We start from the raw sequence: 18,643 nt of genomic DNA, 5'->3' as shown, positions 1-18,643 counted from the left end.
ACTTTTAAGTATAACGTCATATGGCGCAATAATTTTTTAACGATAAGTATATTTCCCGAAAAAGGGAATAAAGAATTTCCATGGAAATGGAGGAAGAACGTTCGTAAGAATCTTATTGAGAAGACGTAAATGTTGACCATGGTGGTCTTTATTCTCTAAAGAGAATAATACAATGCGTATTATGTCGTAGAGGTCGATGTCATGTCGAGACTGATATTCAGACTCGAGATTATCATTTATATACTTTTATCGATCGGGATTTATATCTCACTAAAGCGTCACTCCGTATGCTTAAAGTCGAGTAAACGTCCCGATTGTTATGCAGCTATTTAAATAATTAATTAACATAATAACAATTAAATATATATTAGAATTTTCTCCCATCCCAATCTTTCCACTTTCTCACACACGCTCTTGTGATTCTTTTTTCATCTTCAATAGCGATAGAATTAATTTCGAAATATTGGGTTTACATTTATTTTTAATTCGTATGCCATTTTTAAAAGTTTTTTTTTTACTATAAGCTATAAAATATGAAATATAAAGGAGATTTTTGTCTCTCCTTTTTGCTCAAACAATTATAAAAATGCACAAAATCATTATTACGTAATTTTGTAAAAATAATTATCAATAAATATATCAACAATTAATATCTCACGATCCAATTATCGTTACGTAAATAAATACGTGGAATTAAAATCAGATAGCAGACTAGGTATCCCAATCGTTCGCTTATCAAAATATCTATACACTATGAATCTCAACCGACTACTGCGAATTTTTGCGAGCGTGGCGAACGAAGGCGACACTCGTGCAACGACGAATTCCGCTTCGATGGGCCTAGAAGTCCTTCTTCTTCTCCTTACCCACCAGAATGTTGTCGTGGTAACTGATCTCTTGTCCAGCGACAGCGGGATGCAAGTAATGCGGTTCCACGTCAATCTTTTCCTTCACGTCCGAGTCCAATACAAGGGAGTGATGCGGTCCGTGATGAAGGTGTTGCTGCTGTTGCTGTTGGTGTTGATGCTGATGCTCGTGTTGGTGCTGATGATGATGCTCATGCTGGCCTTCCTCGTCCTCTTGGTTGTACTTCTTAAACATTTCCTTCAATTTTTCCAAATCGACTTCCTCCTCGTATTTAGAGAACAATTCCTTCATACGTGATTCGTCCAGTTTCTGCGAGTCTTTCAATTTCTTGACGAGTTGGAGGGTTCCTCCAACGGTTCGTTCATTGGTTTGCGTTCCGTCTCTCGTCGTGTTCTTCGAGGCGTTTAAGTTCGGGTCCAGCAATAAATCGGGCGTTTCGTGCGCCACGTTCACATTCTTGTCCAAGTTTTCCTCCGTCAAGGACTGCAGCAAGGTGTTGTAGTCCGGCTTGATCTTCGAGGTCTCCATGCAGGAACTGCAGGAACAGTTTGTGATGATTTGCACCTTCTTTTGCATGGTCACCGGATTATTCTGCTCGTCTTTGCAATCTAGTGTAACCTGAGAATAACACGGAATAATTTCTAATAAGAGTATGTCAAAGAAATCGAATACTTTGCAATATTTTTAATACTTTGCTAATTTGTACATTTATATAGTAATTTAATTTTTGTCAAACTTATAGTTCAAAAAATTATAAGAAGCGAAAAAAGTGTGTGTTATAAATCGTATATACTTTCAAAAATACGATTATCTAATAAAATGCAACTTTGTTATGACCTAGTCAATCAATTTTATCAAGTGCATAAAGATAAAGAGGATAAGAGTTAAATCCTTTTAGCTTTTAATCAACGTTGAGAAATATTCTTAGATTCTTACATATATAAGTTATTTATTGCAAGAAAATAACAGAAAGCAAATATGGCTTAAGCGATAAAACATTATTGAGTTTCAAAAACTCACAATCTTTATATTGATAGACTCACAGTATGCCAAACGCTATCCAGAGGTTGACAAGAATCGCAATAAGGTCTTATGAGATCACCAGGTGCGGAGGGTTCACTGTGAGGGACCATGTATGAGAAACAAGCGCCGACGCATACGTTGTTGTCCAATTCCTGCGAAGAACACTGAGGCCATGTCACTACTTGCTTTATAGGTGTCGTCTTGCACCAGCTATGCTTATCAGGATACAGCACGATGTTGTGAACCTAACAAAAATTTATATTTTTTGTGAGTTTAATCAAATATATAAAAAAGCTATTAAATTAAATATAATTTACAAAACTATTGTTTCACAGAAATTCTAATCAAAGAAAATACACTCAATAAATGGATTGGATAATTTTAAGATAATGTTAATGAAGACAAACCTTGTGTTCACGATGAGCACTGAGTAGAGCAGAATGCATCATTAACAAGAGCGTCATCGTGAACAGCCGCCATATCGTCCCCATGATTCCTGAAACAGAACAAAGAAATTAAGAATATCTTATATGGAATATCTTACAATAATATAATTTGGTCAAATAATGAATAAAATAATTAAGATATTTAGAAGCTCGGTCAATATTATTTTTTCTTTACGACTGAAGATATAGGAGATACGTGCGACCACGATTGCGAAATTGCAGCAGTGGAAAATGGAGCAGCGAAAGGAAGAAAGACTTTAATGTAAATTTTAATTTCTTCTACAAATCGATGGAAGCACTGCAGTTTGCATCGGGCATATTAAGTATTTGGAGGATTATTTTTCCAAATGGATGATCGCATACGATGTCATCTGAAGTCGTTGAGATAGCGTACTACTTAACTCGGGTTTTCAGGTTCAATGACTGATTGAAATTGTGTCATCAAGATTTACCAGTACGATGTCTTGTTTATTTCTTTTTACTTTTGTGTGTATTCGTAACATTTATAACTTTATAAATCATTATATTCAGTGTATTGACGACGAGGAACATATATAGATTTTAAAGTTGTTGTGAGAAATGTTTAACTACTAGTCTCTCAAAGTAATTGTGAAGCATATAAGTATGACGGAAAGATAGCATCCGAATAAATTACTTTGGCCACTGAGAAATTAATTAGATGGCTCGCGTGCGACCACCAAGTATCCGTAAAAAGATGCATCGAAAGTTATGGTCAGCTCGTTTCGGCGCCAAACGAAGGAACGGGTTCTCGTTATTGGGTGATGGCGCGATGCGTTTCATTCATAGATCGTTAAGGCTGATCCCCGATCTCAATGTGGCATGCTCGAATTTTAAGTTTCCGAGATTTCGAGATAAAGGAAGTTCGTGTTTCCTTAGAGCTTGGCGCATAGGCAAGGGAATTCGTCGTGGATGTCCCCGCCATAAATAGCGGCGGATTTTAGGCACTAGCCATGGGAACGCGATGCACTCCTTCCGGCGATATATATATATTTTTTAAAGCCAGGGGAATGTGTGGCGCCTGAAAGAGAGAGACAAAAGATAAAGGAACGTGGTCTCCATTTAAATATAACAAAGTAAAAACAATGAAGATGAACATTTCACAAATAAAAAGAGTTTACTAATGTAAAGAAGAAAGAGAAAGAAAAGTAGAGGAAAGTTTAGATATATCTCGTTTATAACTTGTTTCTTTTGCGCGACTTAAATATAAAAAGAGTTACATAAATGATAGTAATCGTAAAGAAGCGAAAAAGGGTAAATAAAAATAATGGTATAATAAAATCTGCGACAAACATATACATATGTGTACATTTAAATATACAAATTTTTATTGTTCTGAGGAAGGCCAAGTAAGGCGCGAAACGTTAACGAATTTGTATACTATATTGAATGTATTAAATAATTTTCTTTAACACCTGATAATTGCTCGAAATTGGCCGTTTGAATTTATTTAGTTGTTGCTTTGTCGAGCGAAACATTTGTTTATACAAATTTTTATCTATCTAATATAAAAAAAATACAGCTTTAAATACATGCGTATTATGAACGTTTCGATTTATTAAGGGTTAAATCTTTCCCAACTACAACGACATTGATATGAATGTTGAACCAGGAGGTTCGTGGTTCCAATTACGCGAATCCTATTGTTTTTTCGGGTGCACCGAAAAAAAGGAGTACGGAAATCGAGAAATCTCGCGATGTTGCATGGATACTCGTGCCGTCCTTCGAAGGATTCACGTCCTCGTCGGGACTCGCGAGCTGAATTCCTGACAACGGCAAGAATCTTGTCCCTCGCTGGACAATTGGTCGCCGGCATTTCCAGAGAGAGGATCGATTTTTCGTCTCCCGCCGTCTTGTTCACGATGCATTTCGATTTCGAACCTATACCTCTGCCTTTCTTCGTCGCTTCATTTTCTGCTCGTTCTCCTCCCCCCCCCCCGTTCTCTTCTTTTTCCTTCTATTTCACAACTTCCACTATATCCATCCAGTCCTATGAATGCGTTCGGTTCACAGGAAAGATCTTTTTCTTCATTCCGCAACGCAACCCTTCGTTCTCCTTTATTCTCACGTAGAATCTCTTTGATCTTCTGTTTTTTATTTCAAGTTCTAAGAACTATGGTGCAGTCAGGGCTGCAGACCAATTTCGTGAATTTGAGAGAAACCATTGGAATATTAGAAACAATCGAAAAGAAAGTGTGTAAAACGAAAAATATAGAGAGTAGCTTTTTCAATTTCTTTTTATAGTTAACGACATACAATTATTGTTAAACGCGAGACAATAGATTGATTTCTTTCTCTCGATAATACTGTTGAATTTATCGTATCGCAGGGATAAATCTTATTCTTGCTTGGGATCTGTTTACAGGGTGCAACTTGAGAAATACGAAGAAACGTATCACGTTTCAAAAATTAGGCCTCTCGAGTAATTCTTGTTGAATCACCCTGTATACTTTAAGGCCGCGAAGGTGTGGGCAACACGGCGCGGCACGGCCGCCCGTCCCATTTCTACGAGCGGAGATTTGAATGACCGAATAGGATGCAGCAGGGACGTACTCGAGTAAGATGTTACGATTAACAATGATCACTGACATTTTCGAAATTACAAGATTATCAAACCTTTAGATTTATAAGCAAATTACGTTTTGAAATAAATTTACGTAAAATATATATATTTGATTTGATAAAATCGATATATACGCTAAAATAAAGCTAGTTTCCTGGCATCGCTAGTAAAATCGAATTTGATGCCATTCTATGTGAAATATTTAACTTTGTTATAAATTATTCTTACACTTCGGAGTATCGATCAATGTCTTTCAGAGAGTTACAGACAATATTAACGGTAACTAATTAAATTAATTGTCTCTTTAAATCTATGTATATTTTCTCTCTAATTAAATCTATGTATATTTTTAAGAAGTTTATAAATTTAATTACATAGATTATTATATTCGATCGATGTTGCTTTATAACTCGGAAGTAGTCCTTTCTTTCCTCCTCCAAATTTGCATGTTATATGCAACGCTCTGCGTTGTGGTATTATATTGTTCTTAAGATACGAATATATACTTGAAGTTCTATATTCCGCAACATGGAATGGCTACGGCCCTGCAATGGCCACAGCCAGAAGTCCAAAGCTCTTTGTTGCTGCGCCACCTTCTCTTCTCGCCTCTGGGTCCGTGTCGGTGGCACGGAGGACCTCCGGCCCACCTCCTTCTTCGCCTCTATCTCGGTCCCGTGCCTTCGATTTGCTCGTGTCCTCGAGATACCGAGAGAAGATGAAGAGAGCAAGAGAAAGAGAGAGAAAGAGAAAGAGAAAAAGAGAAAGAGAGAAAGAGAGAGAGAGTAAGAGAGATGCGCGGTGGGAGGGAGTGAAAAGGCAATAGGATAAAAGCGAAGAAAGAAGGATGAAACGAGAGAGAGGATCTTGCGCCCAGCCGCGAGATTAATTTGATTTTCAAGCAAATTTGACGCGCCCCCGAACCTAGGCGGTACCGGCACAAAGGGTGCCGCGCCTGTCCGCCCATATGTGTGCCCCATCGAAATCTCCGACGGTTTTCCATCGATCCTCCTGATCCTCCTGATCGTTGATTCTTCTTTATCTATCCTCCGTCGACAGCGCGGTGCTTGACGAGATGATGCGTTCGTTATAAAAGCGCGATGCGTATCACAAGTATTTTAACGTTAGATATTAGATCGTAAGAAACTGAAACATCAAGATAGTTAACCATATACATCGATGATGTCAGCAGCAAAGAAGACAACGCAAACTTTCTTTGCGTTCTTTGCAACTTTCTTTTCACGCACATTTTACAGCAAAAGGTTTTTAATAAAAATAAAATCGCGTAATACTTATTTATTTTTTCTTATTCCAATAATTACATGAAAAATAAATTAAAAGAAAATAGCTATTATATTTTTGAAAAAATGCTCATTATTCGCTATCTATAGCTATATGCTTCGCATCGCAATATTAAAATACAACAAGGGATAAAAGGAGAAAAGAAGAAAGAAGGATTTTATCTATTGGTGAAAAGTATTCTGTGATAATACGTTGTCGCATATTGATCAAAGTCATACAAGTTTCTTCTACGATTAATTTCCTCTCCATAAAACTACTACGCCAACCACCTTCGCCAGCATGCTTTCCTCGACCGTAAGCGATAATAGATCGCACGTAATTATATTTAATCCTGCATGCGGGGTCGCACGGTTGCTCAACGCCGTAATGACATCGTGCTGTTTTTCTCGTAATGAAATCATCCATGCAGCGGTAGAAAATAATATTATTCCTTCTTCTGGTGCCAAGTTGCATGCGCGCCGATCAACCTGCGGTCCGTGTATAATACTTGGCCGGGACAGAAGGATCCGGTCGTCTCGAAGTTCAATCTCCCGAACTTAATGATCCGGTGCATGGCCGAGCGATCCGGAGATGACGGCGAGTGATATATCTATAATTAGGTGTCTCGGGTTTTAATCTCCCATTGGTTTTAATGAAAATCTCCACCCCCCGTTTTGACATACCCTAATTTCATATTTCGTTGGGACGCCGGCATGGTCTGGCGTTTTTTCCTTCTTTTCTTCTATTTTCTTCTCTCTTTTTTTACTCTTTGAGATATTGGGATACCGTGAGCGAACTAATAGATGGCCCAGGGGTACAGGGTGAGCTTGAAGAATAGAGAAGGAGTAAGGAAATAAAAGAGAAGTCGGTTGCGCGAGGGTGCGGATCGCGCGAGAATACCCGAAGGAAAGACAGAGAAGGCGAGGTAGGGCCCGCAGGGTACGAGAAGGAGAACCAGGAACGGGCGAGTACGAGGGAGACGGACGGCGCCGAAAAAAGGAGTTTGCCAACAGCACTGGGGGATGCCCCGAAAACACGCTGAACGTGTGGCGCCATTTCGGTTCCTTTTTTTTCCTCTATCTTCTTCGTCGTCGCTGATCCCTCCGCGATTCCTCGTGCTTTTGTTTCTTCGCCCATACTAATTCTTCGCGGGCTGCACGGCGTGCCCGGAACGCGTGTGGGGAACCGAACCGGAGTCCGTGAGAAGGGGACAGAGGGATGGGGACGAACTAGGCGGAAGAGGACTTACACGAGCTTTGCTCCATTCCCTCGTGATAAAGTAGCTCGTGTTTAAAATATGTCGATTTTTCTTTTGTTTTACTTCTCTCTTCTTGCAAAAAAATTGCATGCAAAACGTTTCTTACAAAAGTATCTAAAGAAAAATCTCTTTAATTGTTTAATTGTCCATGCTCCAATTGTTGGCATTAAAATATCGTCGTTTCATTTTATTTTATAGATTAATTCTGCATATACTTTCGAAAGCATATACGTTTGCTCTAAAACACTTGAGCTCATTTTTATTTCACAGCTCTAGCTTTACGTTGAATTGGAGAAGGAGGAAATGAAGGTGGAGGTGGCAGTCAACGAGGTGGCCCCGCGTAAGCGCAGCACACGCGACTCGTGTGCGCGTTACTATAGGAGCTCCCTCGGCATGGTGTGGTGGCCCCCGTGAGCGCAGACCACATACCTGCAAACGAATGCTCTTAAAAGGGAGGGCAGAGCCAAAGAACAGGTCGTTAAAATGTAATGACATTGTTGTTTTTAATGCTCGCCTCTTTAAAACGGTCTCTTTCGTCTTCCTCGAGCCTGCCAGCTACTTCTGGCGCTACCAGCCCCCCTCGACCCGTTTACTCGTCCGGCCAAAACCCCTTTAGCACTCTTCTTCCTTTCCTCGTTTACGTGAAAGACAAGGAGGAACTAATTGAGGAATTACCCATCCTTTTTCTATCGACGCTGTTGCTTAGAAATATCCAGTTACATTGATTCTTCTGCGAAAGCACTTTTTAAGCTTCAAAAGAATATTGTGGAATGTAAAATAATTCACAAGCCACCTTTAACAAAGAATTTATCTTAAAAATAAAAAGATATATTAATAACATAATATAACAATTATAACAAAGACTGCTAAAAACTATTTAAAAATTACGATAACATTTTTAAAAGAAAAAGAAGGAAAAAAATAGAAGAGGAAAAGATAAATAATAATTTCTATTAGAAGATTTAATCGTATTTTCAACAAAGCTTTTATTTGATGCCAAAAATGAAAGTATTCAAGAGAGAATACATTTCCATGTGCATACGTTTTATTCGTGAAAGATATTACAACGCATAATCGACGAAGCCGATTTGGAATCTCGAAACGTTAATATTCTCACCTTGTCGGACACCTATAAGACCGACCAATTAAGTCGGACGGTAGCTGTGAGCTGTGGACCAATCGTGGACAGTCTCCGTTAGAAAGGAACCGATTATGGGTTCGCTACCGCGCAACAGTTTAGCTTGGAACTTAACTGTTGCGTCTAAGAAGAGCTATCATTAAATCCGGAATAGGGGTCCGAGCATTAGGATTAGTGGCCGAAACGTTTTGGATAGGCTTCTGTATCGCTCGAGTTCGTCCCCGGGCCTCTCACCCACGAAGGAGGAGGACCGCGATCATCGTAATTCGATCAGCTGGTATTGGGTTCCTTGTTCCTCGAAGCGGAGGTACCAGAGATTGTACCAACGCTCTCGGAATACTCGAAGAAGAAAGCGCAAACGCATTACGGAAGATTTTCAGCCATGCCTAGCTCGATCCGAATTTAGAGATCCTTATCTTTAAATCGTTAACAATAAAATCGAATGCTGGGAATTAAGCTCTCTGACGTTTCCAGAATCCTCCATCGATGCATGTATTTAGAATTCCGGAGTGGTGAGAGTGCGTCTATTGTCGCGTGCACGCGTTCGGGCGTCGGCGCGAGAGCATCGCGTATATATGCATACATACATTACATACGCGGGACATACATGCATTCATGCACATATACATAGATGCACATGCACACAAATATGCACGAACGAATGCGCTTCGAATTTCGCAAGAGACAGACGAACTCTCGCTGAACGCAGACTTCGCTTTCTGAGAGTCAGCATTTTCGGAGCAGCTGGAGAGCAAGCCTGAATCGTAGCAGCCGATGAAAAGAGTCGCTATCTCAAAATATACATAACGAGCGAGTTGAACTCGCTCTCTCGCGGAGGCTCGCGTCGTGATCTGACTTCAAGTGCGCTAGGGAAGTCTTGGCTTTTCTTCAGAGAGACTGTCACTCACCTCGGTGTACACGTCACCTTCGTTGTCGCTGTTTCGCTCGCGAACTGCGCACCAACAGGCCGCCGGTTTCCTCGCGTGAGCACACAGAGCAACAGGTATTCTAGTCGCTACTCGAGCGACTAAGAATCTCGCGTCTCTCGCGAGAGGACGGAGAAAGGAAGAGAGAAATCGCGATCGCCGGATTCTCCAATCGGTGAGGCAAAATGCGCGGAACCGTTCGCGGGAGTGCGTACAAGAACCTCGACCTTTTCGAGTACTTGGAGGCTTCCGATACCACGAAGCTGAGAGCCGAACCGAGCTAAGTTGAACACGAAACTGTGCTGCCGATCTCTCGTGTTCCGTTCTCCTCCTCTTCCCGCTTACCCGCCGCCTCCTTCTCTTCTTCTTCCTCCACCTCCACCACCGGGTTCTCTCCTTCAGCTCCTCCTTCTACTCGCGGTACGCGTTCGGTTCCCGTTCCGCGCCGCGTTCCCGTTCCATTCTCCCTCTTCGTCGATCTCGCGCCTCGGCATCGACGTTCTCCGCAGGTGCGACAGAGCGGAGAGAAAGGACGACGGGGCGAGCAAGGCGAATGCGAGGAGGGGAAGAGATCAACCGTGAGCAAGGGAAAGAGATCTCCCGACTACCACCTCTCTACAAAACGCGTCGCGCGTACTGTAAAAAGCATATCGCCCGAGGCGTTACACCGCGAACCAGTAAAACTTGTCGTACGCTGATATCGCGCGTTCATCGATCGTAGCGCGAGAGACCGAGCTGCGTGCAATTGCCGGTCTCGGAGCGATGTGCGGCGCGAAGGTGATGAAGAGGAGGATTCAGGGATGGCGAGTCGGACGCGGCGACGCGCGCCTTCGTCGACGTTAACGAGATCAGTCTAGGGCTGCCGCCACGGTCTGCGAGAATTCGGCGCCGGGCAGCTACAAGCTGCTTCCCTCTTTTCTATCACAGTCTCTCATAATCTTATTGTTAGCCCTCGGTTTTTCTCAATATCCATCTACGGCTCTTCGAAGTTTATAATTTTTAGACGACATTTTACCTACAATTATTTAAATTTACAAATGTGTTGTATCTCGCAGATACGCATAAGGACCCTACAAATGTAAATGTGCCTACTTAAATCGTCTTGGAAACAAAATCAGGAATTAAATTACGAATTAACGACCAAATAAACAAAAAGAAAAGACTTTGTTTGTACTGTGCAATTTTTCTCAAACTTTGCGTTATTTCGCCGCTTAGAGCCGTTTGATCCATTTTATCGTTGGTCCCAGAGTCTCTTTTACGTATCGTAGCAGGTCCTTGCACTTTTGTTCCGTATCCGTATCTTCGGAACTACCCCAAATGATCAGACCATCGGCGCCGAGGCTGGCAATCGTGCTGAACGCATTCTCCGTATCTTTCTGTGCAGATAAATCCTCGGAATCGATACCGGAATGTCTTGATTGATGTTGGAACATTTCAAGGAGCTTGAACAGGCTTACCTTACTCAAGAAGTTATTTCTGTGATCCTGATACTTGAACCAGTAATAGGGAAGAATTTTTTGTTTGCGCGGACATTTTTCCGCGATACGTATCGCCTCTGACACTCTGCCCTTCACGAAGCCCACTCGATCCTCTTCTTTGATCTCCTGTCTCAAGTATACGGAAGGCAAGTGCATGTCCTCGAGCGTGAAGAGCCAAGACATTCTACGAAAATTGTTGCCTATGATTAACGCCGATATTCTGGATCCTCGACCGTTCTTTTATCGCTTCACGCGATTAGATAACGCCCCGGTAACGAAACTGCAGGTTGGTTTTTAACACCCTGCTATCCTCGACATTGACCTATTTCGGCATAAACATCGTAATCTTAATACGCGATCCATAATCGTTTTGTATCCGGGACATCATTATCGTAAATCAGCCGGTGAATTAAACACTGTGCTCATAAATTCTTTTACCCGGCGGTAAAGCGACACGATAACACGACCCTGATGCTAAGCTACGGAGATCGCGAGATCATCTCGAGATTTGCCCGTTCCGTGCAAAGTGTAGTGACGCGCTAACATATATACGTTACTAAATTATACACACGCTATCAGATGTTGAATTATTGATCCTCCTCGGACGTATTACTCACCCGTCGTTCTCTACCATAGTCTGACGATTGCAGTGTGAGGTGCGTTGGCCAGGAGTCTGATTAAAGCAATGTGGATAACCGTAATAGCCCCATGTGGCCTTAGGTCGAAGCTTCTTTGCCATCTTCAAGGTCTCTTCCATGAATACTCTGCCGTATTTTTCGAAGCGACGCTTCGCTTCCTTTTTGATGGCTCCGTCGCTCCAATTGGGATGTTTCTCACGTTCCAGCTTTATGGACAGGGTTTTGTAGGGTTCGAGAGAGGCCCAATTTTGTCGGAAGATCGGCCGCCAGCTCTCGAAGTCTATCACGCCAATACCGCTAAACGACCCATCAGGGATTTGCTTGATCAAGTGCTTCTGGAACATCTCGAGATGTTTCTTCAAATCCCCTTCTTGAGGAACGCCACCGTTTCTTTTCGTTACGATTCCTGAAAATACAGAAATCAATTAAAATCTTTCAGAAAAATATCTGAAATCAGATACTTAACCTAACCTAATCTGATTAGAATTATTAACAGATATCTGTTATGTAGATAAGATTATTAACAAATATAAAAATGTTCCCAAAACACGTCTTTTATAGATATCTTTGAACAATTTTATTCACTGATAAAATGCTTTTTCAGTAACTTTTAACTTACCAGTTTTATCGGTTAACAACGCTGGGAACATTCCAGGATCATAAAGGATCGCGATCTCTTCACCGCGAAATTTATCCAACGTGTTTTGACGAATTCCAAAATCCTTGAGATTCTCGAATATCACGTCGTATTGATTGCACATAAAGCTGGGCACGTTCCAATAAACATCGAATTGCGACGGGTTGCCTGCCGCGGGGGTCGTTGTACCGAAGCTGGACAGAAACACGAGGTGACTCGAGAGCGTGGACAATGACACCCATTAGATAAGATATTTTCGGTCGGATCCTTTCGGATGCCTCGCATTTATAGGATCTCTAGGATTGGATTAGCAACCCTCTCGTATTACGTAGCAGTATATTTAGTTTAAAAAGACGTGACGGAGTATTTAAAAATATAATTTACTTACAATGATGCAAGTGAATTTAATAGATATTTTAATATAGAATCGAGAGATATTTATAAATTAGTTAAAAAATGTTATATTTGATAGATATCAAGGAAGGGCGACAAATTTGAAAACTGATAAAACTAAAGTACACTCAATTACATATCTAATACGTATGCGAGAAAGTCAACGAATTATTTGAAAATAAAAACTAAACTATTTCTTATTTTTATTTTATTTTTTATTCTTATTATTAATCAAAATTAAGCTATTTTTGAACGAGTTTCGCGATTTTCAGAGAGTCGGGGAATATATAGTATTCTTCAAGCAAAATACCCGAAAAAAGTGGCGGCCGCGACAGACACAAAGGCAAAGATCAGAGAATATCGGATTAGTAACATCGTGATAGTCTGGTCCGCGTTTGAATGATGAAGTTTCGCAGAATACTATAGACTTCGGTGGTATAACGAGCCACTCGTTGGTGAATTACAAACTGACGTTCGAACGTCTCGGAAGTTTTGCGATATCGAGGCGCCACTAATTAATCAATTGGTAAAGTGGTGCCAAACAATGGGGGTCCGCGTGAGAACGAGGACCCTCCCACAATGATCAGACGTTTACGTCGTTAGTACACTAAGTGTGCGACTGAATTCCGCTCGATTTCAGGCCAGTATTTATTCCGCATCGTGTGTCTCGTGTCTTCCCCACCTACTCCTGCTCGTCCACGCCTCGTAGTGTTATCTGGCTCCGGGTATTGTTCGATGATTCGACGTTTCCGCTTTTTGCACATATCCCTCCCCTCGTTTTTTCCCTCTTTCTTGCTTATTATTATGCCGCAGTACAAAGGACACGTGAGCGCCCGCGAGTAATTATTGCGCTCTCGATGAGCATCTATCGACATTACTATTAACACGACTCGCGATCGATACGAGCGTGTCTGGTCAGGAACTTCCTGGATGATGAAACACGATGTAGTCTCTCGCGAAAGAAACGTCGTGTCTCTTTCTCTCTGTTTCCACGATGAAAAACTTTCTGTCACTTTAAAACGATCAGAGTTAACAAGTAGTTAACAAGTGATTATGACGGCCACTTCCCACAAAAGGAATTTCTTCGAGGTTCTTGTAATCGCAAGAAATATTTTATTATAAAAGCATTGAGAAAAGTGTAACTTCAATAAATGATAATATACGTTAAGAGACATGTTTTTGTAATTATGTCTATATATACAGCTGTCATAGGGTACACAAATATTTGATATATAAAAATATCGTAATTATCTTTATCGTTACCAAAAACAATTCGTATGTTCAGTTGCAGAAATTTTAATGGAAAACGTAACTTTGTGAAAAATAACTAAAACATACTTCTTTTTAATTTCATGTCATAAAATTTTTTTTTAAATATTTGCGATTAATTAAAAGAGAAGTAGATAGAAATCTAAAAATATACAAAAAGAGTACTGCTTGAATTAATAAGTGATTCAATTGATAAATATCCGTGCATCCGGGTATACACACACAAAAAAAGCATTACCATATTCAATTATAATATTATTTAGCATTTAGATATTATTTATGCAACACTCGGCATAAAAAAAAATATTGACGAAGATATGACAATTTTGTCAGACCATGTATCTTGTTATTATTGGTTTCCTCGTAAGAAAACCACGTCACGTTTGCAGGTATTACAGCAAGCCCTCATTTATTGTATCCCTGACTCAGTTTTTCTGGCCATCGTTTAGCCCCGTTGCATTAACTAAGGGCCGTCGTTTATATCAGTTAATTAGTTTCACTAGGAATTTGAATATATTTAGATGCAAATTTTTCGCTGCTAGAAAAAACGGCTGTAAACAAGCAATAGTTATATTCGGCCCATATCTACCGATCACTAGAGATATCGTTCGATCGACCGTTTGTAGAATATGTTCGTTCAAGGTGGAACGGCATCGGTGTCCTCCTGCCTGCTCAACGTCATTGATCGATCGTTTGAACATACGACGGGTCTACAAATTTATCGAAGGTCCGTCATTATTCGGACGTCGCCTTCCTATCTAAAAGCGAAATGTAAATTTTAACCGGTTAATCGCTACGGGTACATCACTAGGTTTTCTCTCTTATCTTCAGAAAGACCTTGCGCGTCGGCCGTGAGTTAGGCTGTAACACGATGGTTTACTCACGATGCTCACGATAATATAATAAAAAGGATACTGTTGCGCAATCTTTGTGTCTTGAGACATATAAAATGTAAAAATAAATCTTTTATCGATTATTCTACTATAGCTATTTTTCTACTAAAAGCAGAAAATTTATAACGTGTGACGTAATTATTCTACGAATCCGTAACTTCGCGAGATAAAACTTTATTCTTTTGTTGGGATCGACTGGTGTAATTTTCTGAGGGAAAAAAAAACTTATATACATACATACATACATTTATATACATATATGTATGTATACAATGTATACATAGTATATTCCCTGTTCTTTTTATCAGAACTATTAATTTCTTAAAACGAGGTTAAAGAAATACATATATTTGATACTGCAATCAAATGGGTGTTTTTCCTTTTGATATTGCTCGAAACTGGTTTTTTTACATGTGTGTTTCATGTCTCACATATCTAATCGAGACTAGGAAAAAGAATCCTGGGTTATATAACTCTGAAGTGAGTTCTACAGCCGCTATATATAGGGAGCTTTCCAGCAAGTGACACAAGCCGACACAAACGTCGTTCTATCTTTCTTTTTTGGCAATAATTAACAAAGACAAAACGATACCTGTGTCGACTTGTGTCGCTTGCTGGAAAGCTCCCATAAGTTGCTAATAATAAAATTAACAGCGTGAAAAATGCTGAATATATATAACCAATTCTTTACGGATATGGATGCGTGAAATTAATCGGGACAAGATAAGACATTAGAAATTCATCAATTCATCATTTTCAATAAATGTCATATTTTATTTTTAACTTGTCTGTCACTCACACTCCGGCATACGTTGTCGTCTAATTAGCCGAAAAGGTGTAAAGGAAAAACGGATAAAGAGTTATCTGGCGTCTAAAGGCTTACATGATTGAAAATCGAAAATCCTCAGATGATTACGGAATGGCTTCCCGTATAATTGCTATTAATTATGCTATTAATTATGCATAATGCTTATCTACATTTGTTTCGAGTTACACAGATACGTATATACACGTGCGCTGTACAATGCACAATTTATCCCGATCGTGTATAATCCAATCTAGAATCTTCAGAGGCGCCAATGACAAAAACAAGAGCGATTTTCGAGGGATTATCCATTCTGAATTATCCATCTTGTAGGATCGGTTGCCGATCCTTCAAGAAAACTCAGAATCGTTTCGACCGCTATAAATACGTTTACGTAGTCCTATTGGTAAGAAAGATTAAGGTTGCCCTTATCTCCATCTAACAACGCTGACTTTATTGCGTTGCTATATGTCCCCTGTTTGCTCATACTTAATCGCTATTTCTCAATCTCTTGCGAGATCATACATGCAAAAGATCTTCTTTCTTTTTTTTATACAGCGATTCTCTGAGCTAGAAGTCTACTGAAGCACAAGACCGATTTTGCCGGGTGTCATACTGGGACAACGCCAATTGTATAGATAATATTGAAGATTGCCATCGCCAATCCCAAATTTGAGGGGCTCTAAAAACTCCTTGTTGTCCATGAGATCCAAGGCATTAAACACATCAAAACCCAACTACAAATAAAGACCATTCTGTGTCACATTCGGTTCTTGTTCGAGAAGGCGGTACATATAGGAAATAAACTTACGTCACGCGCTGATATTAAAGCATCCATCATTAGTTCGAGCCACGGAGTTGTGCTGGACACATTGTAGAAACTATACGCGGCCTTGAGGGTTTTGTGTGTCTGATGATGCATAATGGAGCTCGGCAATGTATAATAACTCACCATATCGGTGATTTTCCCTTCCTTCTCCACAACGAAGCTATTAATAATGCCGGTTTGCGGCAGAAACCAATGTTCAAACTCTTCGAATGAGAATACCGGAGCGAGATCGAACTTCTCTAGATACTGTAAGACAAATATGAATATAGAAGATGGATGTTAAAATGATCAAATGTGTCAAAAAGTTCTGTTTACACTTACTTCCGTCAATATCTTATGCGCTTGTGGTATATCCGTGTAAACCAGCTTTCTGAAACCTGGTACTTTTGTTGTCTCTGGCAGTTTATATAGCTTTAAAGTCCTCTGCATCGTCATGTTGCGAGTAAGATGAGAGAACTTGATGTCAATTAATTTCTTTGGATTTAATGATCGATGCCAGTACCTAATACGTACATATCGATTAATTTACAGTTAATCAAGCGCAATAGATTCTCGCAATAGATATATTTTTCTATACTGACCTGCATGTCGCGATAGGTTTTGGTAAAACGACTCCGGCAGTGTACACAGCTTGAAAGATACCCTTCAGATTTACTCTCCTCGTAATTTCGCGTATCAATACAGGTGCTACTCTCTTTGATCTTAGCTTCTTATGCACGCACAGAAAATTGATTTCCACCATCTTTTGAGAGCTGAAAATATTTTTAAAACATATTACGAAATGGAGCAATTACGCAAGCACACTTTGTGCAAGATACTTACTGATTGTAGACACGTAGAGTAGCTGGAATAGCAGAAATAAAACCGACTAGACGTCCGCTCTTGCTTACTCGCACCCCACAATGCCATTCTTTGCACCAGCCAGGAGGTTGCAGCGCCCATTTCAAAAAGTTAGGAGGATAATCAAATCTGAACATTGCGTCATCGTCTTCGACGTAGTTCTCTGAGAGTAATGTGTACAGTTCCGATAAGACCAGAGGATCATCTAGGTTCAAAGTATCCCACTGAAAATCTGCAGGTAGCGAATACGGCTCCGCCCTAATAGATGTCTTATCGGGTTCGATTGGCTCGTTACGTACAATTTTCTCATCTGGAAACCAGTAACATGAGTTTAGAGAAAAAATAACAATAACGTACAATTTTCTATATGCCTTGATAGTTTACCCATTTTTGGTACAGGCTGGGTACTCCAAAATTGATAAGGCTTTTGCATCGCTTCCTCCTGAGTTTTGGCAGGTTTCTGTTGCATATTAAAGACCTCCATTGCCATCTGGATATCTTTTATAGAGATATTGCACGCGCTAGGCATCTCCTGGTCTTCTTTATTATTGTTATGATTTTCACTAGCTGCGTGCGCCGCCTCTTTCTTTTTTTTCCGAGCTTCTCTCTTCTTGGAGCTGTGATAAAATAGCAAGTTTCTTAATGCAAAGCAAATAACTTTCATAGTTAAAAGATACGTTTAATAACATTAGACATTCAAAATTCAATTAATTGTATATAATCAATATATCAAAACCTACATATATAATAAACAATGAAAGATATATGTATAAAACAGAGGGAAATACATAAAATTCGTTTATTTGCACGTGTACAAAAGAAGCGACAATTAAAAAGCGCAAGGCTACGGCTCTCTGTTGTATTGATTAGATATCTGTCGACAAATTACATCAGAATGATGATTACAAGCCACTGACGGGAGCGAGCAGCGAGATGCGGAGAGATCGCTCCGAACTGAATCCAAATCATAATCAACTCGGGACGACCGCGTTTTATCGCAAATCGCGATCGGAAAATCGTCTGGAAATATTCGCCGAGAATTACGTGGCACGATTCAATAATTCGTAAAACGAATATAGGTTAAGACGGGGCGGCGAACTGCGAGGCGAGATTCGTTACGATCGCGCCGCAAACGGAGTCGCGAGTCCCAAGCGGAACGAGAGGCGTTCGTCCGTGGCGTACCTCTTGTTCCGTGCATCCTTCTCGTGGGCCTCATCCTTCTTGGTTTCTCGCTCCGCGGCCTGACTCTTCTCCTCCATTTTAATATAGATTTTCGTCGCAACTCGCGCGTACAGTGACTGAGTGACGCTGCTGGAAAATATAGCCAGATGGAGGGACCATTTC

At 40.3% G+C, this 18,643-nt stretch overlaps 3 protein-coding genes across 3 annotated transcripts; all 3 read right to left on the bottom strand.

Annotated features, from left to right (window-relative positions):
* Positions 1-130: 130 nt before the first annotated feature.
* LOC139783652 (uncharacterized) lies at positions 131-10,344 on the bottom strand. Its single transcript, XM_071722804.1, has 4 exons — positions 9,500-10,344; positions 2,298-2,386; positions 1,911-2,135; positions 131-1,485 (listed from the first exon to the last, which is right to left on the bottom strand). The coding sequence occupies exons 2-4, from the start codon at positions 2,379-2,381 to the stop codon at positions 841-843; spliced, it is 954 nt and encodes a 317-aa protein (XP_071578905.1). The 5' UTR covers positions 2,382-2,386; positions 9,500-10,344; the 3' UTR covers positions 131-840.
* A 147-nt stretch (positions 10,345-10,491) lies between these two features.
* Positions 10,492-15,465, bottom strand: LOC139783640 (hyaluronidase). Its single transcript, XM_071722799.1, has 5 exons — positions 12,974-15,465; positions 12,253-12,464; positions 11,613-12,039; positions 10,975-11,179; positions 10,492-10,893 (listed from the first exon to the last, which is right to left on the bottom strand). Exons 1-5 carry the CDS (start codon positions 13,036-13,038, stop codon positions 10,729-10,731), a joined length of 1,074 nt encoding a protein of 357 aa, XP_071578900.1. The 5' UTR covers positions 13,039-15,465; the 3' UTR covers positions 10,492-10,728.
* A 110-nt stretch (positions 15,466-15,575) lies between these two features.
* Positions 15,576-18,643, bottom strand: Nmt (N-myristoyl transferase). Its single transcript, XM_071722789.1, has 7 exons — positions 18,482-18,643; positions 17,684-17,916; positions 17,282-17,609; positions 17,041-17,211; positions 16,781-16,961; positions 16,442-16,705; positions 15,576-16,367 (listed from the first exon to the last, which is right to left on the bottom strand). Exons 1-7 carry the CDS (start codon positions 18,556-18,558, stop codon positions 16,209-16,211), a joined length of 1,413 nt encoding a protein of 470 aa, XP_071578890.1. The 5' UTR covers positions 18,559-18,643; the 3' UTR covers positions 15,576-16,208.

This window comes from Temnothorax nylanderi, unplaced genomic scaffold (assembly GCF_030848795.1).
Source record: "Temnothorax nylanderi isolate EJ_2023f unplaced genomic scaffold, tnyl_v1.0 TNYL_tig0008_pilon, whole genome shotgun sequence".
Classification (NCBI taxonomy): domain Eukaryota; kingdom Metazoa; phylum Arthropoda; class Insecta; order Hymenoptera; family Formicidae; genus Temnothorax; species Temnothorax nylanderi.
Note: the sequence above shows the minus strand (reverse complement) of the source record. Positions and strands in the feature narration are given on the sequence as shown.

Bases quoted from the DNA above. Each gene is read 5' to 3' on its own strand.
- LOC139783652 (XM_071722804.1), bottom strand. From the start codon at position 2,381: ATGGGGACGATATGGCGGCTGTTCACGATGACGCTCTTGTTAATGATG. The intron at 2,136-2,297 runs GTTTGTCTTCAT...AATTTTTGTTAG, and splicing joins GTGCTCATCGTGAACACAAG to GTTCACAACATCGTGCTGTA. The intron at 1,486-1,910 runs GTGAGTCTATCA...TGTTATTCTCAG, and splicing joins TGGATAGCGTTTGGCATACT to GTTACACTAGATTGCAAAGA.
- LOC139783640 (XM_071722799.1), bottom strand. From the start codon at position 13,038: ATGTTACTAATCCGATATTCTCTGATCTTTGCCTTTGTGTCTGTCGCG. The intron at 12,040-12,252 runs GTAAGTTAAAAG...CTGTATTTTCAG, and splicing joins GTTGTTAACCGATAAAACTG to GAATCGTAACGAAAAGAAAC. The intron at 10,894-10,974 runs GTAAGCCTGTTC...TTATCTGCACAG, and splicing joins GAAATAACTTCTTGAGTAAG to AAAGATACGGAGAATGCGTT.
- Nmt (XM_071722789.1), bottom strand. From the start codon at position 18,558: ATGGAGGAGAAGAGTCAGGCCGCGGAGCGAGAAACCAAGAAGGATGAG. The intron at 17,917-18,481 runs GTACGCCACGGA...ATTTTATCACAG, and splicing joins AAGGATGCACGGAACAAGAG to CTCCAAGAAGAGAGAAGCTC. The intron at 16,368-16,441 runs GTAAGTTTATTT...CTTTATTTGTAG, and splicing joins CTTTAATATCAGCGCGTGAC to TTGGGTTTTGATGTGTTTAA.